We start from the raw sequence: 25,582 nt of genomic DNA, 5'->3' as shown, positions 1-25,582 counted from the left end.
GAGTTGCAACAGTTATTTGGTGCTCCATGATTAAATGGGGAGTGCAGCATCTGATCATCCCAACCCTGTTTCTGTTCAGGACACGCTGCTGCTAGTAATGGTGCTGTCATTTACATGTTCAGGACAGCGCACTAGGAAGGTGATGGAAAGAAATCCTATGGGCTTATCTGATCTTACTGCTGAACTCTTAGGTTTGGTACTCCTACCGTCTGCCAGTCTGGTATTGGCACCTCAGTCTTTGCTGCATGGCTGCTCTAGACCCATCACTAGCTAGCCTCAAGGGGCTAACGTAGTCACACTTTGATCCCTGCCTGACAATTTCAGTACCTTTCACCTTGGTATACATCTGCCACCTAATATTCAAAATAGTTTCCTTCCCCATCCAGAGAAACCAGAGCATTATAAAGGTATTTAAACCAACTACTCAAGCCATAACTATTATGCACTAAGAAAATTCCATCACTGGGTAATGTCATATGTAGCAGTTCTTTCTAACCACTTTAACCCTGGCCCCAGTATTGCTGTAGCATGGGTCTAATGTGGAGAGTAAAATATGTGGGGTAATAGGAAATTCCTATAATGCAGCAGTATTGAGTGGTCTGCGGGAGCTGAGCATAATGTGGTAAATACAGCTGCAGTAGCTTCTGTTATGGTTCTGTGCTGCAATTCTAAGCTGGGGAGCAGAGCATAGGAGGGAGGTAGATAAGTAGAAGGTTCCTGTAGTGCTGATATTACAGGAGCAAAGCAGGGCACTCCTCTCATGCTGTAATGCTGATGTGAAGAGAATGCAGGAGAGAGACATGGAAGGGGGAAAAGGGGGAAGAACTTCTGTAATGCAGGCTGCGAGTCACAGAGCATAGAGAGGACTTGGGCAAGCCGGGAATTCGTGTAATAGTTCAAGGAGTGGCTAATTCACAGGAGTCACCATGCGCATGGACACTGAAGTTACCTATCAGAAGTGATCTAGATCAGAGGTTCTCAAAAAGTGGCCCATGGACCATCATTTGTTTGTGGAATCCTTTCTGATTAGCCACGGAAAATTCTGAGATCTATGCACTGGGGAACTGGGTATGTAGGGGGAAAGTTTTTTTCTAACAAAATAGTCTGCAGAATGAAAAAGATGGATAATAACTGATGCTGGTGACTCCAATGCCCCATGGAGAAGAATTCTGTTAGCTCAAGAACACCTTGGAGCAGTAAGGCAATCTGTATCCTTGCACTAGCTCAGTCTTCCCCCTAGCTCAGGAATCACATGCAAGATGGACATACTTTATCAGTTTTGGGGTGAGAAACCTCCTAGGGATAGAATCAGCACAGCCACACCACTTCCCTGACTCTCTCCTGATTACTGCTGAAGTCACTGGGTTAATAATGGGTCTACTATCACCCAACCCAGTAGTATTAGGTGCTTATCCTTAAATAAATCATGCATGGGAACTACTGACCTTGCATTCAATAGCATATATCTGATCTGGAGACTAGAGATCAGTGGGGGTGATAGAGCAAGACTGAGCACTATATGATTGTCCTGCCCAGAATTTTACCCTCATTGTTCTCCTTTCTTCTTTAATCTTTCTTTCAAATTGTATTTTTAATCTTCTTTTAATTTAAAATATTTGCCTTGCTTTTTTAAAAAAAATTGTGCAAATGATCTGTGTTCTGCTACTGAAGACGATCAGCTGGTGATGGAGACCTTAATGCTGGCACCCAGCCATCTCCTACTTGTGGATTCCCTGCTCCCCTGTAATACAGTACCATAACAATGGGACATATTTGCACTGAACCAAATAGGGTCTCATTTGTAGCATTCTAAACAATGAGTTTTCTTGTTGATTTTTAGAAGTAAAAGGAGAAGAGGCTTGAGGTGTCAGAGGAACACAGTGTAAGGGCCCAAGGGACAGTGCACAAGAACTGCTAGTGGAAGCTCACAGGGCTTTGTAAAGTACAAAACCATGCTGCACGGAAATGCCATTTTGGACTCTGGAGTGAAATTGGTCAGGCTCTCTAGCGGTTTATGATTTCCCAGCTGGATTATATAGTCTTGGGATACTTGGCTACATTTCTCTTTAGAACTGATTCCTGAAATTGGGTAGGATTGCTTTTAAGAGTCTATATAGAAGCAGGGAGCATATACATTTTAATTATATTTATTGCTAATCCACAAAGCTAACTATTTATTCCTTAAAAGCAGCAAAGAGTCCTGTGGCACCTTATAGACTAACAGACGTATTGGAGCATAAGCTTTTGTGGGTGAATACCCACTTCTTCAGACGCATACATGTATTCACCCACGAAAGCTTATGCATGTATTCACCCACGAAAACTTATGCTCCAATACGTCCGTTAGTCTACAAGGTACCACAGGACTCTCTGCTGCTTTTACAGATCCAGACTAACATGGCTACCCCTCTGATACTATTTATTCCTTGGTTTTATAGTTCACCCCATGGAGAGTGTTTAAACATCTTCTGCCTTCTCGTTGTTTTAAAATGTACCCAGAGACCTGTAATTGTTAATCTCAACAACACTTGGGATGCTGCTTGTTCGGGGAAAGCCCCTGGTGGGCTGGGCCAGTTTGTTTACCTGCTGTGTTCGCAGGTTTGGCTGATCGCAGCTCCCACTGGCCGCGGTTCGCTGTGCCCGGCCAAGTATGTCCCTTGGCCCGTGCCACTTCCCGCAGTCCCCATTGGCCGGGCACAGTGAACCGCGGCCAGTGGGAGACGCGATTGGCCGAACCTGCGGACGCGGCAGGTAAACAAACTGGCCCAGCCCGCCAGGGGCTTTCCCTGAACAAGTGGCATCCCAAGTTTGGGAAACACTGCACTAGTTCATTAACACATCCTTCAGGGTGCTTCAAAGTGTGCATGGGTGAACTAAACACTTTAGACATGTTCTCGGATTTGACTGCAGATGAGATAACTGCATGCAGTTTGATTCTTATTTCATTCCACGGTGAGGGTGGGGAATTTTCTCTGTGCTGATTCACTTCATTTCATCTGGAGACAGACTGGCTGCGGGAGGGGGCTTTGCAGTTTTAAGTACTGTATGTTTTTTCTGTATCACTTTAAATAGAGCATTCACTGAGGACACAGCAATCTGTCTCCTCAGTCATCAAGTCATTGCTAGTGACCTACCAACCCACTTCTGTGTCATAATGTTACTAAGAGAAATCACCCCAGCTGCCTGTTGAAAATGCACAGTATGGCAGGCCGGGAGGACTGAGCGGGGGGTGGGAGGGGCCGTAACCAGGCTGCAGAACAGGTTTCCTAGTTGAAATAAACATCAGGAGTCAGCACGGTTTCCAATGAGGAAAGTGTCTGTGAAGTTCACTGGCTGCCTGAGGAGCCAGTTTGCCCAGTCTAAGGCCTTGTCTAGCCTGCCACTTTACAGCACTGCAACCTTCTCACTCAGGGGTGTGAAAAAACACCCTCCTGAGCACTGCAACTTTCAGCGCTATAAATTGGCAGTGTAGACAGTGCACCTGCGCTGGAAGCTGCGCTCCCAGCATTGGCAGCTACTCACCTCGTGGGGGTGGTTTTTAGCTCTCCCAGTGCGGGTGCCGTGACTACACAGCCACGTTAAAGTGCTTGGTGCTTGTGAAGACATACCCTAAGAATCACCGATGAGCTCAATGTGCTGTTTTTAGTTAACACGAAATTACAGGTGAAGAGCAAGACAACAGATATGTTTAATTCAGCACTAAGCTGCTTTTCTGCAAGCAGGGTTTCAACCCCTATTGGCTAGTAACTAGTCTTAAAGTCATTTATCAATACTAATTCAAGCTTGCTGCAGGTCTGAATAACTTTGTACAGAGACATACATAATAGGCTGTCTATATAGCTTCAACAATGCAGAGCCTTGTGGCACCTTAGAGACGAACAAATTTATTTGGGCCCAGATAAATTTGTTAGTCTTTAAGATGCCACAAGGACTCCTCATTGTTTTTGCTGATACAGACTAACACAGCTACCACTCTGAAACTATATAGCTTCAGATTCCTGACACTCCTGTAAGGTAACCTCCCTTTATACTGCCACTTATGGTAAATTGTCTGGAGGCTCTTATGGTCAAAGTAAGATGAGGAAAATAAATTAAACTATCCAGGATCTTAGATTAGACAAAAATAACCAACTCATGTCTCTGTTTCTTTTACAAACTGAGCTCATCTCTGGCTAAGATAACAAGCTTTGGGGGGCTTAGCACTTGAGCACTTGAGACTGCGGCTGCTGTTGGGGCTTTCAGTAAACCAAATATAGAGACCTTTATTTAACAATGTATAGAGCAGCACAGAAAGCCATGCCTTGGCTTGCAGACAGGTGGTGTCTGAAAATCCAGGCAGGACTATCCTGTGCTTTATTTCACTCACTTTTTCTACCACCACAAATCAAACCAGCTTTTTCTTCCTCTACACATTGCATTGTATCAATTTAGATTTTATCCACAACATTTTAAAGGGAGGTTTCAGAGTAGCAGCCATGTTAATCTGTATTCGCAAAAAGAACAGGAGTACTTGTGGCACCTTAGAGACTAACAAATTTATTTGAGCATAAGCTTTTGTGAGCTATAGCTCACTTCATCGGATGCTGTAGCTCATGAAAACTTATGCTCAAATAAATTTGTTCGTCTCTAAGGTGTCACAAGTACTCCTGTTCTTTTTAAAGGGAGAGTTCCTAGAATTAGATGCCATCATGTGTCTAGCATTTAGTCCCTGATTTAAAAATGATCTTGGGTATTCCTCAGTCTGCAAAAGGGTAAATCGCTTCAGACTCTCAGAAGCCCTGACTTTTCTAACTGCTGAAGAGCTTTAGGCCCTTCAGACTGGGTGTGTAAATGGAAGCATTTCAACTGGCTAGCAAAGCTCGGGTGTCACAGCACCAGGGGGCAGGGACTGATGGTTCGATTAGTCTTCCCCTCCCTGCCCTCACCCCTACCTAAACTTCCATATGCTGGAGAGAGAAAATACAAAAAGAAGGCATGAAATCTCTGAGGTGCTGTTATCATAGGCACTGACGCCGTGGGTGCTCTGGGGCTGGAGGAAAAAAATAGTGGGTGCTCAGCATCCACCAGCAGCCCTATGATCAGCTCCTTCCCCTCCCTCCCAGCCCTCCCACCCACCACGATCAGTTGTTCAGCAGGTGCTGTGTGGGAGGAGGAGGACTGGGGGCAGGAAGAGGCAGGGGGTGTGGGTGGGCGAGGGATTGGGAGGAGGTGGGGCAGGGGTGGAGCAGGTGCAGGAAGCGGTCGGGGAGGGACAGGGCGGGAAGAAGTGGGAAGAGGGTTTGGGGGAAAGGGTGGAGTGGGGCGGGGTCTGGGGAGAGCAGGGGTCAAGCTCCCTCTGGGAACTGGGGAAGTCAGCGCCTCTGGCTCTTATTGTCAGAAAAGAGATTATAAAAATGGCACCTTCTTCCTCAACAGTGAGTTAGATCTGCTGCCTTTACTGACGGAAGGTGGGTGTTTATACCCTGCCCTCAGGGCAGCCCTGCAGATCCCACACAGCTAGGGAGAGTGAGCTGGTGGCTCGTCTGCTTCCCTGTCATCAGCAGAATCGGCGGCAAGATGAAAATCATCATGTGGTGCTCCCGTTACGAGTTAATGATTAACAGAACTAACATGGTCAAAATGCTACTGGACATTGATTTGTCGATCTCCCAGTATGATTAGCAAAGTGGCCAAATGAAAGGAGAAGACGCAATAGCATTGTTACTGAATTTAACTGAGTTCCAATTGATGAAACTTTGGACAGGATTGCTGCCTGTCCCAGGGAGAAACCCATGGAAAGGGAGGAGGGGGGAAAGAGAACTCCAGGAGGCTGACCTTGCAGGTTCCTGAGCAGCCTCCCTTCAAGAAAAGAGAGGCATTTGGGAGCTGTAGAGTTTGCAGAGAGTGAGGTCTCCCAACTTGAAGTCCTGAGGATTCACGGGGAAGGGAACCCAGAACCATAAAGACAGGAGCCATGCTCCAGGGATAGCTTCACCTTTGCACAGCTGGGCTGCAATGGAATGACTTCACCCCTGGAAGAAGCCCTATTGCTATTAGCTGGGTCTGCCTGCAGCTGCTCACTGGCAGCCTTGAACAGGATCCAGACAGTCAATGCCGCTGGTAACTGTATTAACTCCCAAACAGATTGGATCTGCAGGGCATGGTGCTGGAGAGCACAGCCAGTCTCCTGTTCTGTCTCCTCACACTCAGTGGAGGGGCATCTGTGATATCCCAGGCTGAAAAAGGGGAAATGGTGCAGCAGTGGTATCACTGTCCCCCTTCTGGCTTGAATGTAAGTGGCTCTTGCATGGGCATGCGGCAAATGGGAGGTGCAAGAAACCTTTCCCCCATCCAACCCAGCACCTAAGCATATGAAGAGTGATGTTGAAGTCAATTACACTATTAATGTGTTTAAGGATCAGCACATGGTTGTGCACTGTGCCGAACTGGATCAATATGGTGGCTGTGCAAGAGCCCCTCACAAGAGCAGTCCTGGTCTCTCTACACTCTGGTGAGAACAGAGACCAGTGGCTTCTGTTCCCCATCCTCCCACAGCAAGATACAGAAAACAGGGCGGGGAGGATTGGGGAGGAGACAGTCACGGCCCTCTGCCCATCTTCCATTCTGCAGAGTGGAGATGACTCATCAGGGAGAGCAATTTGTTACAGTCTAATGGACTGAACAGATTTCACATATCCCCAGGAGCATAGAAAAACCCTGCAGAGGGGCATCACATCAGGGCAGGGCATCACCAATCTGGGCAGTGGCAAAAAATGCCATGACTTATCACGTGGGTAGGGAGGAGTTTTGCCAGAGTAAGGTCCCTCACAGGTAAGTGTAAACTGATGAACAATTTAGAAAGAACCCATTCAGCTTTTAGATCCCAGGGATTGCTGGGCAGGCAAGTAGAAAAATAATCATGTTATTTGTAAAGTGAGGACATGTTAGCTGGAGTCATGGAGAAATGATAAACATATGGCCACCGTGGCTATTTTTACAGAGTCCATTTACAGAGTAGAACCACATTTTCACATTGTTTCTATTCTTAAAAATATATATATAAAAGAAAACACTCTAATGTCCAAGACCTTCATCTCCTTAACTGGCTGTGGCAGCTGTTTGCTTGGGCTGCTCAGAGTCTACAGAGAGGCTTTCAGGGTGACAAAGTTCAGGCTAAAGCAGCTCTCCAAAGAAGAAATACCAATTTGAAATCCTCACTCCAGACTTTTTTTCTGCCAAGAGCAGAGAGAAAACATCCTAAGCATTTTTGTCAGTGTTTTATGGCTATGCTGTTTTTTCTATCTTTAAAATTTAGAGGGAATAGACTTAAAGGTATTTATAAGCAAAGACTCTATGTAAAACAGCTAGCCTCTTTATCTTGAATTCTGTATTCTAATGACTTGTCTATTATGATTCATTAACAAAAGTGCACCAGGATCACAGAGCTACAAACACTCTTCTGTATTTCCTGTCACTCTCACATAACAATAGATGGTAAAAGTTAAAAAAAAAAAAATATCCACAAACCACAGTCATAATAATTGCAAAGAAAGTATTTTAAAGTTGAGATATTCAGTTATGCCTCAGCCCTCTCTTTTGCTGTCAGCACTAAAAATGTGTCTGCATTTTGCTACCAAAGATGAGCTAGCAGCTAGAATAATTCTTGGCTGTGTGGGTACAACCTGGTCATTAAAGATCTACCAACTAATATTTGTGATCACAGTTTTTCATGGATGTAAAATTGCTCCTGTAAAAAAGGAGTTCTCTTGTTTAAAAATCTGGCCCTTTGTTCCAAAACCAAAAAATGTCTCTTTTCTGCTACTGACACGTTATTCCTTCCCTCGTATGTGAGAATGGGACAGAGGGGGACTGATTATCCCACATCTGTCTACTGCACCTTCCTCTGAATCATCTGGTGCTGGTCACTGCTGGAGACAGGATACTGGAGTAGATGGACCTTGGGATCCAGTACAGCAAATCCTATGTTTCCAATACTATGTTTCCATGTCCTGTCCACAGCCAAGTCTCCCAACTTGCTCCGTTTCTCAAATTCACCCTCACATGTACTGGTGTATCAGATCAGACATTGCATATTTGTTTTATTTTGGGATCAGACTTTCTATACAACTACACATATACATTTTAAAAAAGCGAGAGAGACACTCCAAATGCAGGTTCTTCTATTTATATCACCATATTATGAGCCAGATACCACTCTCTCAAGAATGCAGATGCTGGAGATTCTCAGCCTTTACCCTCCTGCCTTACTATACAACAGAATGACTATCTCACATCAACCGCAAACCCTGCTCCATGTTGTTAATTCGCCATTCATATCCTATTCATATCCTAACCTATTCATATAATGGGTGCTGAAACTAAGGGGGTGTGTGTGTGGCGGGGGTGGGAGGTGCTGTTGCTGCTGCTTGAAGTGGTTTCCATCATATGCAGGGTTTACAGTTTGATCCAATGGCTCTCAGCACCCCCACTGTACAGATTGTTCCAGCGCCCCTGTTCATGTCTCTTTTGCATAGTAATACAAGTACCAATGGTATTCTGATGGTATTTGCTTAAGAAGTACTTTAGGAAGCCACATCATCCCTGCCAGTTGCTCTGAACCACTGATAATATTAAAATCCTGTCTAATTACATGCACTTTAAATGTTACAGCATTACAAATGATGCAATTATCTTGTGCTTAAAGGAAACTGACCATTTGCTGATGCCAGGATCATGGCTTGAAGCATTTCCGTATCAAACTGGTTGTTTGGCCAAGCTCCACCTTCTTCTCCATTCTGAGAGCTAAGGAAAAGAAAATAAACAAAGGGTTACCAAAGGCTCAGCAGAGAGGGTGGGATTCTGTCAGATATTGCCTGTAGAAATACCATGCTCTGTAAAGAAAGTTAATACTATTGATTATTATAAGGTCACACCTGCTCTCGACAGTGTCCACAGCGCCTCTCCCCTGCTCATCTCCCCAGCACACAGCTGGCTCTAGCCCTCAGTGCCCAGCATCTGTCCCCCACTCCACAGCTGGCTTTAGCCTTTAGTATTACAATGCAATATGGTATTTTTATATTAATATAAAGCATATCCAAAATTTATGAAATATACAGCTTTGAAAATCTAAAATTACTGTTTCAGAGTAGCAGCCGCGTTAGTCTGTATTCGCAAAAAGAAAAGGAGTACTTGTGGCACCTTAAAGACTAACCAATTTATTTGAGCATAAGCTTTTGTGAGCTACATTTTCCACTTTTATGCATCCGATGAAGTGAGCTGTGGCTCACGAAAGCTTATGCTCAGATAAATTGGTTAGTCTCTAAGGTGCCACAAGTACTCCTTTTCTTTTTGTAAAATTACTGTGTTTTCATTGCGGAAAAACACTGGCTCTCCTGATAAGGAGAAGAGATCTGACACCGCTCAGGGGAGTGCTCTTACCTCTGGACTACAAGAGGGAGTCTCATTCTTTCTCTGGTCCAATTAACATTTAATTACAGTGGAGTAACTTCAGCGGGAAAAACTGAGGAGACCCAAACCAGAATATCCCATAGTTCCAGCACTCACCTGAGTGGTAACAGGTGTCTGGTCAAATCTCTTACTTATCATGCAGAGGGAGGACTTGAAGCAGTGGTCTACGTCCCCCAGGAGAGTATCCTAACTACTGGGCTAACGGTGGGGTGACCAGATGCCCCAATATTTGGGGCTTTGTCTTATATAGGCACCTATTACCCCCATCCTCATCCCAATTTTTCACTCTTGCCATCTCTTCACCCTAGATAAAGATCAGAAGGGTGGTCCAGCTCTCTCTCCTTGATGTTTTATGTGGACTTAGGCAGACTCTCAGCACCCCTATCAGATCAGGCCCTGCATATGGGTTAGGTGGAGGACGGCCTGCAACATTATCTAATTCAAATATGACCACATAGATCATTGTTGCAACCACTGTTATGTATTTGCAGCAAATATTGTACAAAGGTTGTCAGGTGAGGTGTCTATGGAAAGGTTATGATTTGCTGCTTATGGTTATGCTATCTGTATGCATGTATCATTTTTGTATTTGAAGTTGTAAGTTGTAAGTATTGGCCCTATACTTGGATTTCAAATGTTTGCTCCTAGGGTAACGCCCGCAAGTTAACGCCCAGCACATCTTGGAGGGACTGTTCAAATTAAGTGGCTCATCAAGAACATTTAACTAACAATGGACCATGGGAGACGCCCATCTACACTTAATGGAATGTCCTGCTGTGATTAGGCAAAATGTATGGACATGGGACTTGCCCATGTGACTCCAAACTCCATCTTGTTGCTGTAATTTTCCACAGTAAGAACAATGGGATACCCTCCACATGGCAAAAGCTATAAAAGGCCCTGGAAACACCTCCATTTGGTCTTCAATCCTGCTTCTTACTTCTGGAGGAACCTTGCTACAAACAAGCTCTGAACAAAGGACTGAATGACCCATCCAAGCTGTGGATGTACTCCAGAGACTTGACTTAAGCCAGAAGTTTATTCCATCACTGCTACAAGCCTGAACCAAGAACTTTGCCATTAGTGTATGTAATTCATTCCTTTAACCATTTTTAACTCTCATATTTCTTTCTTTCTTTCTTTCTTTCTTTCTTTCTTTCTTTCTTTCTTTCTTTCTTTCTTTCTTTCTTTCTTTCTTTCTTTCTTTCTTTCCACCTTTAGATTTTAGATATTAAAGGATTGGCACCAGTATGATTTTTGGATAAGATCTACGTAATATATTGACCTGGGTGTGTTGCTGGTCTTTTGGGATCAGAAGAACCTATTATTTGATGAGACTGGTTGTAAAGAACCACTCATCTATGAATCCAGTGTTTTTGGTGGTGATATAAGAACTAGAATGCCTGAGGAAACTGCCTTTATGTTTTCTTGTTAGCCAGTGTGGTAAAACAGGAGTGTCCTTTTGTGGCTGGTTTGGTATATCTTATAAAAGAATAACCACCAGTTTTGGGTTGTGTTTGCCCAATTTCTCAGCAGTTCATCCTGAATTTGGCATCCTCAGTTGTGACCCACTAAGGCTCGGTTACAGGGCCTATCCCCAGATTCATGGATTGCACTGGGCTATAGGTGGGAAATAGGCGCCTGGATGTCCAGAGTGAGGAAGCACTGTGCATGCGCCGAGGCAGAAATATAGGTGCCTAGGTACAACAAAAACTTAGGCACCGAGTGAGTTTGGGTGCTTACAGGTTAGACAGCAGCTGCACAGGTGCTTGGTGGATCTCAGTGTCACCTAAAAATGGGACTTAGGTGTCTAAAGTCTGGGAGTTTAGTGCCTGAGCATGTTTGTGAATCTGGGCTTAGGTGCCTAACTCACATGGCACCCCCAGCCACCTATGTGCATCTTTAAGTGCCTAAATGCCTTTAAAAATTTGGTCCTATGGGCCCAATCCTGCAAACATGTGTGAATGTAATTGAGGAAAATCACTTATATCCATCAGTGTTTGCAAGATTGGGCCCTGCATTCCCATCTGAAGGCTATGTAAGGTGAAGGCCTTTAGGTTGTTTCAGATAAGCTACACTGTGTAATCCCATTCATGACAAGGTTTCAGAGGACACCCAAAGCCTATGGGGGTGTTTTCCAAATGGTGCGTCCAAATGGTCGCAGGAAGGTTGTAGATGGGTTGCCATGTCCAGGGTTGGGCCCTGATATAGTCATACATATACTTCTCCTAACCTGGTGGGGAGAGGAGGCCTAGGGATTGAGGGATGGGCTGCTGGGCAAAACCTGAGTGGCTCTGAGACCACATGTGCCTGGTTGCAATGCCCAGAATGGGAAGCCAGGCCCAGCCCCATGGAACAGGCTGCTGCGGGGTGAGTGCAGATCTAACTCACTCTCTGCCCCCTGCTGCCCTGGGCTCTCCCCTCAACACCAGACCAGAATTAAGATTGCAGTGCCAGGGCGGAGGGTGCATACATGTAAAGGTGAGTCACCCCCCCAAAAAAAAGGGGGGGAATGCAGTTGTGGGGGGGTGGGGGAGTCACCTTAGCAAAAATTTGGGAACCACTTGCCTATGGATTAACAGGGGTTTGGATTAAGGGTGTGGAGTGGGAAGACATCTGACCAGTGCTTAAAAAGCACAAACCCAGAGCAGAGGGGAGATATACCATCCACTAGCTCTGCAGAACCTGAGAGGCAGGGGAGAAAATAGCATGCTACCACTATCTTCTTACAGCAATAGGGTGAGAAAGTGAGAGGGGGCTAAAGGAGGATAGCTAACATTTAAAGTCTGGCTCCCCAACTGCAGGGCTCAATGGAAGCTGATGGATGGCTTGTTAGCACTACAGACCTGTCAGTCAGCTTTGCAAATCTCAGGGGCTGCAACTGAACTTCAATTAACCTGGAGTTTTGGTTAAATGAGGCTGCAATCTATATTCTTAGATACAGTACAACATTCTTCTCAATGTTTGCCAGATGGCCAGCAGCTGTGTTTAACATTGTTTGCTTATTGATTTGCAATCATATTGTCCCCCAAAGGGGTCCAATGAAACAATCCAAGAACCCCAAGATCCTCTTCATATTAAATTATTAGTTATTATTATTTATTTATGGTAGCAGCTAGAGGCCCCAACCAACATCAAGATCTCCTTATGTAGTCTGTGTACAAACACATAGCAACAAACAGCCTTGCCTCAGAGACATCAGAGTCTGAATAAACAGCACAAAGGAAGGATTATTATCCCCATTTTACAGATGGGACAATGAGGTACTGAGAGACTACAGGCCTGTGGGACTTAGGTGCCCAGGTACTTATCTGCATCTTTAGACACCTAAATTCCTTTGAAAATCTGGCCCTCAGCCACTTGCCCAAGGTCACACACAAAGCCTCTGACACGGCCAGGAGTTGGACCATAATCTGCTGAGTTCAAGTCCAATGCCTTAGCCATGACATCATCTTCCCCTTCCACACAGGTGGCGGGTATAATAGGTGCCACCACGGATCTGCCGCAGGATGTCTGGGCCGTGGTGGCCCCACCTGTGCACCGCCTCTTCCCTGAGGCCTCCACTGCCTGCCACTGCCTGGTGAGTCCCTCCTCTCTCCATTTCACCCCCCTCTCTGGAGGTCCCTGCCACATGCCGCATTCATCCTCTCATCCACTCCATTCCCCCATGAGGCCCCACCACCCGCCACTCCCTTCGTCCCTCCTCTCCTGCACACACCCACTCCCCCAAGCCCTCCCCCATCCCTCTCCCCGGCTGTTGCATCCCTCCTCACCCCCCTCTGCCCAGAAGCTGGCAGGGGCTCAGCTCCGGCCAGCAGCCTGGCACTCGTGGCTCAGACTGACCGGCAGCCTAGGGTGGCTTGGGCCAGTGGCTTCGGGCAGCTTGGGCCAGTGCTCAGGCTGCTGGTGGCCTTGGGTGGTTTGGGCTGGTGGTAGGGCAGGTCATCAGTTTGGGCTGGCCATCAGCTTGGGCTGGCCATCAGCCCAGGGCAGCGCTCAGGCTGGCTGGGGTCCAGGGATCAGGGCTGTTTGGCCAGAGGTCCTCCAGCTACCGGGGGGGCGGGAGGGATAGAGGAGGTGGGAAGGACTCGGGGCTCTGGCAGGCAGGGGGAGATGGAAGGGGTGAGGTATGGGCAGAGCCTCTGGTGGAAGGGGCAAGGCAAGGGGTAGCCTCCCTGAATGGGGGCTTCACCTGCAGTCCATGCCCTTCCATTTTCGATATTACTCCACTAATATACATAGCGGGACTGGCCATTGCAAACTATCTTCTGAGCAGTATGCAAATTATTGTGTAATTTGCAGAGGAAGCCCAAGTAGGAGGTATCCAGGGATTTTGCTTTTGCAATATTTGCTGTCTAGTGAAATCTGGGGTATCCCAAAAGCTCATTATCCACATCAACCTATTGACTACGTGATGATGTGAAGCAAGCCACAAGTGAGTTATGAAGGCCACCCTGAATTGTTTGTTACTATTATTTAGTTGTATTACAGTAGCACAGAGAGGCCCCAGACAGCATTAGGGCCCCATTTTGCTGGACACTGTACAGATACTCGGTAGGAGGCAATCCGTGCCTCAGAGACTTTACAATCTATGTAAAGACAAAAGGCGCAAGCAGAGCTGGGAAGATAATCCATGTCTCCTGACTCCTAGTTCCTTGCCCTATTCTATGTTGCCTCTTTAAATAAGTGCTGATAAACATTTATACCAAGTGCTCTGTGTACATCAGCTATTTGACAGAAGAGCTATTTTAGAAATGCTTTAAAGAGTTTCAAAAACTGTGATTGAACTATATTTTGCATTTCTCCATGTGGAAGTCCGGTGCTGTCATTACTAAGAGTCCAGCCATTCATGGTGATATAAGATACATTGATGATACTTTCATCCTCTGGCTAAATGACTTAAACTCCCTCATAGACTTCCACCACAACTTCTACCACCAGCACTTGTCCATTAAACTCTCTTGGAACACTCCCACACCAGCACCAACTTCCTAGACACCACGATCAGCTTCAACAATGGTACCCTACAGACAGCTATATGCAAGAAACCACAGATCACCACACCTACCTTCATAGATCCAATAACCACCCCAAATACACCAAGAAATCTGCTATTTACAGTCAGGCACAGAATATGCTCTGGGGAGAAAGTCTAGGATATGCATCTTAACACATTCAAAACCACCTTCACCAAACAGGGACACTCCACCAGAGACGTAGATTGCACCATGGAATGGGCCACTCAAATATTCCGAGAGAACCTGCTTTAATATGGAAATAAACCCTCCTCCAACCGCACACCTACCACCCCACATTGGAACCCATGCAGGTCATCATCAAACAACTACAACCCATAGTCAGTCCATCCTGAAAGAATCTTTCCTGATCCCCCTCTTCTGGCCTTCAAACAACTCCTCAACCTCTCCAAGATCATCATCACAAGAAAGCTTTCCACAGACCAGGACACAGCAATTCAAAACAGCACCAGACCCTGACAGAACAAGAGACGCAAACATATCTCCGCTGCTACAATAATCAACATGCCCACCCCAACACCACAAAACACCTTTCAAGTTCCATGAATCCTACACATGCCTATCACAACATGTGGTGTACCTTGTCCAGTGCACTAAATCACAGACAACTCATGTCTCCCCATACTGGGGCGGGGGGCACAATCTAAAGGGAAGGACACGTGGCCGCCCCATGTGTCTCCTCTGCCCAGTGACCCCCCTGCCCTGTGCCCAGCCCAGGGCCATGGCACTCTCCCCACCCCACCGAAGTTACAAGTGAGGGGGAAGGGGCTCTGTCCTTCTCTCCCTGTGCCTTTCCCCCAGGATGAATTACTTCTCCCTGAGAGAGCCTGGCTGGGAGGCAGCAGTGGCCGGCTCCCTGCCTGGGCTTGGCTGCTGGGGACAGGGGCTGAGTGAGCCAGAGCCCCCCTCTCGACCACAGCATGCTCAGCCCTTGTCCCTGGGGGGACACACAGGGAGAGAAGGACAGAACCCCTCTCCCTCCCCGCTCTCGGGAGGCCAATCTGACCCCACATGCCCTCCATGTATCACCTCTGCACTGAATGCCCCAGTAGCCACTATACAGGGGTGAAAGCAGACCATCACTACATTCTTGAATTAGCTCAGACAGGAAAATGATAAAAGACAAAAACCCCACATCACCTGCGGGTGAACACTTTTCACAAAGCGATCACTCCATATCTGAGCTGTCAGTCCTCATCCTCAAAGGGCACCTGCACAACACATTCAACAGATGAGCCTGGGAGCTTTAACTCATAACTTTGCTAGATGCTAAAAATCATGGACTGAGTAGAGACACTGGATTTCTGGCTTATTACAACAATCTGCAACCCACTAACAACCCCCTTCTCCAGCTGCTTTCCCTCCTCTTCCCCTTCCTTTCCTCCCTATGACTGGAGGGGTGTTAACGGACCACTTCACCTTGAATGGTCCCTTAAAATATGTATTAACTACTTATGCTAAACAATCTGTTTCACATTGTATAGTTTCCCACAGCTGAAGAAGAGCTCTGTGTAAGCTTGAAAGCTTCTCTCACCAACAGAAGTTGGTCCAATAAAAGATACTACCTCCCCGAGCTTGTCTCTCTAATATCACATAGGAACTTTATGGAAGAGGCAGGGATAGATTTCAATTCTCCAGGCTTCACTCAATTGCCTTAACCATCCTTTCTCTTCCTGCAATCAAACAGCTGCAACAAATGAGGCGGGATCCTACAGACAACTGTCTCCTTCACTATACAATACGGAGTCATTCCCAGAGCACTCAATTCCAGGTTCTGGAGAGGGAGATCTCCAGTGGTCACAGGCCTTTCTGCCCCTTCCCCCATGTCCAACATCTGACCCCTTCTGCCCTGTCCCCTCAGTTTCTTCTTGTACTTGTCCTGTTGCTTCCCCACCACCAACTCCTTGGCTCAGTCTTCCTCCCCTTTCACTGACTTCTCATCCTTTTTCTTGTTTCCTTGCCCAGCCAGTCCAACTCTCTGCCTTGGGGATACCTCCAGTCCCAGTGCCCCCTTGGGCTCCTCATCCCAGTCTTAGCCCAAGGGTTCTTGTCCAGCCAGTCTGAGCTTCACCCAATCTAGCTCCTCATCTGATCTGCCTCACCCATCACTTGCTCTGAGTTGCCCCACCCAACTGGTTCCTCAGATCCCAGTCTCCCTCCTCCCAGCTCCTTGGCAAGCTCAGTCTCCCACCTTCCCCACGGGTTCTGCAGTCCCCCGTCTCCCCTCCCAGGTCCCAGTTTCTCTCTCTCACTCTACCTGATAGCTCTAAGTCCCAGTTCTCCTCTACCCACTCCCCCAAGCACCTTGTCCCATCCTACTCCCAACCCCACCTCAGGACCAGCTCTTGTCCCTCTGCATTTGAGTCAGGTGGTTTCCTCCTCCATACTGCCTGGGCACAGCAGGAGGGCTTTTAATGCTCACAGAAAACAGTCTCGTTGTTCTCTGTTCCTATGCCTGGCCCCACAATGGCCCCTGGAATCTGGGAAGAACAGTTGTAGGGAAAGTCCTGCTCAGCCCCTGTATCCCTGAGCTGGAGTATGATGGAATCTCCAGAGAATGTAGCTGCCAAACTCTAACAAGTCTCTACTGAACTGTGTGAACTGCCATTTCCAGGTGTTTGGAACTTTGCCAAATTTGAGGAACATCAGGGACACCTCTCTACCAAATCTCAAGTCCCTGTTTCAGAGCATGGGGGCACTAGAGCTTCTAAAAATATTCCTGTTTGTTTATTTGGGGAAAACAATGCATTTTCCACTAATCTTGTTCTCAGAAATGGCTGGACCATTTTTGCTGTAACTTCCCATAGAAATTCAGCCCAAGGCAGACACCAACCATGAAAGAGTTCAACCTGAATAGTTTAAACTGGGCAACATTATGAGCAACTAGAAACAGGGTCTTATAAGGAGAAGTGTCAGGACCCCTTAGCTAGAGACAGCAATACCTGGATGGCCAATAATGTATATTGGTGATGATTAATAAAATGCACATGGTTCCAGAATTCATCATGTCCCTTTGACCACTCTTGCCACTAAGCCATATAAGCTGGATTCCTTCTGACATTCCGAACCCTGGAGCAACTTCCAATGGCTGCCATTTAAAATAAATAACCTGTCAGTTTCCTTCTTTCTCCCCTAAATGAGAAACCCGCCCTTTCCCCCAGTCCCCATACACACACACCCCACCTGTAAACAAACTACACTGGCCTGAGACTCAGAATGGGCAATATTCAGTACTAGACAAATCACAAATTTAAGATTGTGACTCACAGATGTTCAGGTCAGAAGGGACTATCATGATCATCTAATCTGACTTCCTGCACATTGCAGGCCACAAAACCTCACCCACTCCTTGCAGAGATAATAATTAGAACTCTATAATCCTGGCAATGGGAGATTCTCAGCTTTCCAATGGGACACACAGCATTTGCTTCTAGTGCTGAAAGGTGCTGAGATACTGCACTTTAATGTCAGCAGAGAGGGCAGTCCCTTAGCATCCATTGGTCATCAGGCCAAAAATGGTAGGATGGGAAGGGTGTAAAGTTTTTATCAGCATGAAGTTGGGATGGTCACTGTGATGCTGGCAGGCCAGATGCCTGTTTTTGCCAAGGCTGCAGACATTAGCTAAGAACTGACAACACTGTAGCTGGATGTAGGATTCATACAAGGTTTATGCGCTTGGCAACATTCAGGGCACACCCGGAGTGTTGTGCTGGACCTGTGCACACACAACTCCTTTCAGGGGCATCAACCTTGGAATCTCACCCAGATGATATGAACCGTGGGAAGCCTCCCAGGACTGGGCTCAAGGCCCGAGAGCAAGGAATGTGGTAGATAGAAATTGGTAAATAAGAATGTTAAACAAAGCCAGTGTATTCCTTTTATCTGTTGGAGAATGTAATGCGCGGGGGGAGAGAAAGAATAAAGGGGAAGGTGGAAAGCTGACAGGCAGAAGCCTGTTAGCAGACCAGCCGTTTGCTTGCTAAAAGCTGTGTTCTGTCTTGTCATTGAACCGCCACAACTGGCGCCCAACGTGGGGCCCTCAGCACTCACCTCGCCCGGCAAGGGTTTCAGACGCGTCACTCATCCGCTTCACGGATACCGGTGAGTATTTTTCATTGTGGTAAGTATGGGAAGCTCCCTCTCTGCTTTGCAAGTGCAACACCGCAGTGAGCTACAGTATTTGCTGCGTAAGGCTCAGCATGATTGCCCCACTCGAGAACTCACTCTCCTGCTACAGGAGGTGAGTGCCCAGTGCCCGTGGTACCCTGAAGCTGGAACCCTTAAGCTAGCGGACTGGGAACGGTTGGGCCAGACATTGCACAAAGAGCCTCGGGCGCCCGTGCAGGCTCTACATGCCTGGCACCTCTGCCACGACGCGATACAGCGTGTCACCTCGGACAGGCCCTCCCTCGCGAGGCTGGCGATCTCGCCACGCCTGTCTGCTCCTGCAGCCATCCCCCCTCCTGGTGATGCGACACAGCGTGTCGCCTCAGAAAGGCCCTCTCCCGCGTCAACAGAGGGGCTGCCGATCCCGCCACCCCCGTCCGCTCCTGCAGCCATCCCTCCCCCTGCTTCACCCCCAGTGCCTCTATTACCACCGCCTCCCTGGCCTTCCCCACTGGAGCCAGTGTGTGATCACCCTCCCCCCGTGGGGCCCCATGCTCCGGGGCCCCCCGGGGGGTCATCCGCGTCTGCTCAGCAGCTTTCGCTGGTGCAACAAATGGTTCATGCAGCGAAGACTCGCTCAGATATTACAGCAGAGGAGCTGGCTGATCTGGTCTCAGTTTGTCCGGTGACCTGGCAGGATGATGGTCAGGGCAACCAGGTTGCAAACTGGGTCAGTTTGCCCTACTCGGTGATCAGAGACTTAAAGAAAGCGATTTGCGAGTTCGGCCTCACTAGCACGTATGTAAGTGGTGTCATTGAAGGGCTAGGTACTGGGTACACCCTGATCCCTGAAGATTGGAAGGTGCTGTTGCGCATGATACTGACGCCCAGTCAGTATGTTATTTGGCTTAGTGAATTTCGGCAGATGGGGGAACGCCAAGCCCAGGTGTATAGAGAGCAAGGTGTCATTTATGAGCAATTGGCCAGGGAGGGCCAGTTTGCTACTGTTCAGATGCAGTCTCAACTCCCTCAGGCCGTCTTCCCCATTATTTTCACCTGCGCCCAGCATGCTTTCCGGAAGGTCCCGGATTCAGGCAAGCCTATCAAAAGCTTTGCCAGTATCCGTCAGGGTGCAGAGTCCTTTATGGATTTTACCAACAGATTGCAGGAGGCTATCCTCCGACAGGTGGATAACCCTGCGGCAGCTCAGGAGATCCTGTTAAAAATGGCGGTTGAAAATGCGAACGAGGATTGCCACCGTGCTGTCCAGGCTGCACAAGCCTCTGGAATTCTAGAGCTGTCAGACATGCTGCGGGCATGCCAAAACATCGGAACTCAAGCACATAAAGCTGGGGTTATGGCCGCCGCCCTGCAGAAAAGCGGGAAGGAGGGGAAGCGTTGTTACCACTGTGGTAAGGAGGGTCACTTTCAGCAGGAGTGCCGCTCATCGACGGTGCCCGCCCGCCCCTCAAAGAAGTGCCCCAAGTGTTGGAAGGGCTATCACTGGGCTAATCAGTGTCGTAGCGGGTCGGGAAACCGCACGACAGGTTCCCCCCGAACCCAGGGCCAAACGGGGGTGTTTCCCACTCAGACAACTGTTCCTCTGCTTTAAAACCCATAGACTCCATGAAGGTGGTGACTGCCGGAAGTGCAGGGCTTGATTTGATCATGCAGGAGGACACTGACTTTCGGCTGCCAGGGGAGGTCTGTGCCATATCTACACAGGTGACGGGACCTCTCCCTGCCGGCTTTGTAGGTCTTGTTCTCCCTCGCTCACATGCTGGGAAACAGGGCTTTTTTGTCATTCCAGGGGTCATTGATGCTGATTACACTGGCATTATTAAGGTTCAGGTGTGGACTCATCTTCCACAGTCGCTCCCGCGTGGACGGTCAATTGCACAATTGATTTTAGTCCGCTATCAGGTGCCAGCTGCCGAGGATCGAACTCGGGGCGGAGGCGGCTTTGGATCGACGTTGTCTCACTCGCCGTCTCACAGCGCGTCTTCTCCACTTGTTGCTCTGACGATGTCAGTCCGCCCCTCGAAACCTCAGTTAACACTTCTCTTAAATGATGTTCCTTTTACAGGGCTGGTGGACACTGGAGCTGACGTTACGGTGATTCGTGATCTGGAGTGGCCAGTTAGTTGGCCTACGGTTCCTTCTAAAGAATTGTGGGGGATCGGGGGTAGTAAACCCGGGCGCCACAGTTTGTCTTGGGTCACAGTCTCTAAACCGGGAGGCCGTACCCTTGCTACTATCCGCCCTTTTGTACTCCCTGTCCACCTCAATATTTGGGGCCGTGATTTACTTACAAAGTTAGACACCACCCTCGATATTAATATATAATGGCCCGAAATCCTCCCTCACCCACCTTGCCATCCGCATTACCATTGGTATGGCAATCCTTAGAGCCCGTATGGATTGACCAGTGGCCCCTCCCCCTAGAAAAGCTGAAAGCGCTTCATTCACTTGTACAACAATATTTGCATGCACAGCGCTTGGAGAGCTTTACTAGTCCTTGGAACTAGCTGCTGTTATTTTGGCCTTTTAACTTTTTGCTGATTGTCCCTTTAATTTGATCATGGACACGCATTATGTTTATCAGGTAATTGATCATTTACCCCTTGCCCTTATTACCCCTCAGGTCGATGCGGACCTTCTTCGCCTGTTTTTGTCCTTACAGTATCTCATCACCACTTGTAATTTCCCTTATTTTGTTGCTCATATTCGCAGTCATACTCCTCTGCCTGGGCTACTTACTGAAGGCAATGCACGCACTGATCGCGTGTTACGTGATCAGGTAAATTCCCTTTTTTCTGACCCCATTGAAAGCCATGCCTTTTTTCATCAGTCTGCCTCTGTTTTGGCCCAGCAGTTTCACATTCCTGCTGATCATGCACGTTCTATTGTTCGTTCCTGCCCCCACTGTGCTGCTGCTGCTCCTACTTTTTCTTATGCCGTTAACCCCCAAGGTACCGCAGCAAATCAGCTGTGGCAAATGGATGTTACTCATGTGCCACAATTCCGCCCCTATTCGTTTTTACATGTTTCTGTTGATACTTATTCGGGCTTCCTTTGGGCAACCCCACAACATGGGGAAGCCACTAACAAAGTTATTCACCATTTGCTGGCCTGCTTTTCTGTTATGGGTCGCCCCTGCCAAATTAAAACAGATAATGCCCCAGCCTACTGCTCTGCAGCCCTCTCCACCTTTTGTGCCCAATGGGACGTCTGTCTCAAACACGGGATCCCTTATAATTCCACAGGCCAAGCTATTGTTGAACGTGCAAATTGCACGCTAAAAACCTTGCTCGACAAACAATTAAAACAAGGGGAGCTGCGTCTCTGAACCTTAGGAGACATTCAGCAGCAATTGCATATCCTTTTGTTCACTTTAAATAATTTAACGCTGAATGCAGATCAGCAGACCCCCGCGGATCGGCATTTTCACAAATCCGAGGTACTGGAAAGACCGCGTGTCTATTACCATCAGCTGCCCGATCCACAATGGCTGGGCCCAGTGCCTTTAATTACTTGGGATCGGGGATATGCTGCTGTGTCTCTCCCTGCAGGACCGTTGTGGGTTCCGGCCCGGTGTGTGCGACCGGCACTGAAACAGCATGGCATGGCACCAGGGGCTGTCGAACGCCATACCGGAGTTTCAGCTGACCTTGGAGGAGAACGCAGTGCCTCCCGGGTCGACAACGGCGGGACGGAAACGGAGGAAGCGTAGCGTCCCAAGCCAGCCCGTGACATGGGGAGCAGTAAAAGCATTGGTCGCCGCGGCTCAACGAAGACTGGCAGCACATCAACAGCCAGAGACTCCTGAGACTTTGTTTGTGGCGATTCTCGCCCAAATCACTGCTAATTCTGTGATGATTGTGTGCCTTTTGTGCCTGCTATTTCCTGTAGGGGTTGGCTCGGAAGCACTTCCCCCGTTATGAGCCCGAATGACATATAACATATGGGAAAGATTGGCTTCAATAGCAAATGTTACCCACTTTTGTCTATCTAATTCTGTAGCAGCCGGAGATTTGTTAGGTACATGCCTTATTCCAGTATGTCATCACCCTGAGGAGATGGAGAATAAGACACTGTTCTCTGCTTATGCGAATCTTTCTTCCCAGTACTCTAGCATGGCTAATTGGGGCCCGGCCAACTATACTCTGCCTCGCACGGCTATATCCCTCCACACACCGTACCCGGCCGGGGCTCACAATGTCACCTGTGCACGTGTAGTTAACTGCACTAGTACAAAGGTGCCCTTGGGCTGTCGAAAAGTTTCTCAACCCCTTTTAAATTGTTCCCATGCTGTTAATGTTTCATATAATTATGGCCATATCATCCTACCATCAGGATGGTTCTTTACTTGCGGTTCACGCACCTTTAATTATATTCCTGCAAATTTAAGTGATGGCACCCTTTGCTGTCTTAGTAGAATGACACTTATATTGCCTTTTGCTGGTCAAAACCGTAGTAAAAGAAGTGTACCCCTTTCAGATGATTGTATTGCAGATGTTGAGCTTTTTAGTTGTGCTGAGTATACTGCCTTAGCGGCCTCTATTGTTGGGATCCCTGCGCTTGCTATGTATTCAGCCAGAACTTTAAATAACCTGGCATGCTTTGCAGCAAAGGCAATTAATACAACATCCCAGGCTATTGCCTTACTTAACACAGAACAACACGAATTAAGGGATGCAATTTTGGATAACAGAGCAGCCATTGATTTTCTGCTCCTGAAACACCATCTAGGCTGCTCCACATTTCAGCACATGTGTTGCTTTAATTTAACTGATAATAGTCGCTCCATAGAAACTAGACTGGCTGAATTGGCCAGTCTTACAACACACATACGCCAAGATCGGGGGTTTGAGGGTTTTTGGAATTGGCTTACAGGTTGGCTGCCCTCTCTAGAATGGCTGCAACAGCTTTTTGGTTATTCTGTGTTTGTAATCACTGGGCTTATTTTTTGCTGCTGCTGTGTACAATGTATTCCTTCCTTGTTAAGACTTTGTAAAATTTTGCCCTGGAAAGCTCCCCAGGTTATGTCCTTGTCTGTCTGGGAGTTAAATAGCATGACAAAACAAACTGATGGCTACCATGAGATGGCCGAGCACAAATAAACAAAAAAGGAGGGGATGTAGGATTCATACAAGGTTTATGCGCTTGGCAACATTCAGGGCACACCAGGAGTGTTGAGCTGGACCTGTGCACACACAACTCCTTTCAAGGGCATCAACCTTGGAATCTCACCCAGATGATATGAACCGTGGGAAGCCTCCCAGGACTGGGCTCAAGGCCCGAGAGCAAGGAATGTGGTAGATAGAAATTGGTAAATAAGAATGTTAAACAAAGCCAGTGTATTCCTTTTATCCGTTGGAGAATGTAATGCGCGAGGGGAGAGAAAGAATAAAGGGGAAGGTGGAAAGCTGACAGGCAGAAGCCTGTTAGCAGACCAGCCGTTTGCTTGCTAAAAGCTGTGTTCTGTCTTGTCATTGAACCGCCACAGCTGGAGACCACACCAGGTCACCTGTATGTTAGTTTGCTCAAAACAGGTTTGAGTCTTATAAGAATGTATTTAATATTTAGACTCTACAGAGTGCTTGTGTGTTGCTGCCTACATTAATCTGACTTATAATATCTATATACCATGTTATAAGATAATATTTAAATGTTTCCTCTGTAACTATAAAAGTGTTTTGCTCTGAAATTGTAAACCTCCACAGTCAGGAGAGAAACATTACCAACTGTGAAATACTAGTTTACCAGGGTAGGTGTTACCTCATGCCCAACACTTTGAACCTGCACTGCAGTGTGTCCCGGTCATGGCCCCTTTCTGTCATGCATCATGAAATCTGTCTGTAGGTATCATAATTCCTACGGCTGGAGCGCAGCTGGGACTGGACAGCCTCCTCTCCCCAAATGCTGATGAGATCCAGCAGCGTGGCATTGCTCCAAGCAGCGGATCGCCTGGTGCATGGAGCAGGCATGGCCAACTGGAAAGATGCGCTGAGACCACTGCACACATCACTCAGCAAACAGGAAGGGGACTTTCAAAATTCCAAAGGAATGTACGGGGTGGGGATGATGGTTGGTCACCTGAGGGCAGGGCAGTAGAGTTCATACCAATGACCAGAGAGGCAAGAACAGGCATTGTGGGACACATCCCAGAGGCCATTCGCAGCGCAGTAATCAACCATGGTGTCTACACTGGCCCCGCAGCGCTGTAGCCCTGACACAGAAAACCGTACACCTCTCAGGGTGGGTTTTTTACAGCGCTGCAACTGAGCAGTTTCTGCACACTAAGTGGCTTGGCGGTGTGTAGACCGCAGGAGTTACACTGCAGAAAGCTGCTTTACTGCGCAGAAACTTGCCAGTGTAGTCAGGGCCTAAACTGAAGCCAGAGATCCCCAGGTGCTGCCTCCTGGGTCTGCTCTGAAAGACATTTTGAATAGACAGCTCACTAAAACTCTGTCACTCTTAGGATTTAAATGATAACTCATTTGTATGTCTATGTGTGCTTGCTTTAACCTGTAAATAACTCTTATTTCTTTTTCCTAGTTAATAAACGTTTAGATCATTTATTACAGGATTGGCTACAGGCATTTACCTAGGGAGGTGGTAGAATCTCCTTCCTTAGAGGTTTTTAAGGTCAGGCTTGACAAAGCCCTGGCTGGGATGATTTAATTGGGAATTGGTCCTGCTTCGAGCAGGGGGTTGGACTAGATGACCTTCTGGAGTCCCTTCCAACCCTGATATTCTATGATTGTCTTTGGTGTAAAATCTATGGTACCAGTTGGTCTGGGGGTAAGTGACTGGTCTCTTGGGACTGGAAGCAACCTGTGTGGTGTGATTTTTGGCATAAGTGACCATTTATCTTAAGTCCAGTTTGTCTGAGCAGCAAGATAGACTGGAGAGTCTAAGGGGACTGTCTGTGACTCCATGGTGAGACTGTTATAGCAGGGGCGGGCAAACTTTTTGGCCTGAGGGCC

The 25,582-nt window shown here is 47.5% G+C and overlaps 1 protein-coding gene across 4 annotated transcripts in view; it reads right to left on the bottom strand.

The window, feature by feature from the left end:
* Positions 1 to 25,582, bottom strand: part of LOC144269650 (protocadherin gamma-A11-like) — a 347,802-nt gene that overhangs the window by 3,581 nt on the left and 318,639 nt on the right. For all 4 annotated transcript variants that reach the window (XM_077825477.1, XM_077825475.1, XM_077825476.1 and 1 more), the window contains exon 3: positions 8,693 to 8,781. In XM_077825477.1, coding sequence (XP_077681603.1) covers positions 8,693 to 8,781 — 89 coding nt within the window. The remainder of the gene's footprint in view (positions 1 to 8,692; positions 8,782 to 25,582) is intronic.

Source organism: Eretmochelys imbricata, chromosome 8 (genome assembly GCF_965152235.1).
Source record: "Eretmochelys imbricata isolate rEreImb1 chromosome 8, rEreImb1.hap1, whole genome shotgun sequence".
NCBI lineage: Eukaryota > Metazoa > Chordata > Testudines > Cheloniidae > Eretmochelys > Eretmochelys imbricata.
The sequence above is the reverse complement of the archived record's forward strand: the minus strand, read 5'-3'. Positions and strand labels throughout refer to the sequence as shown.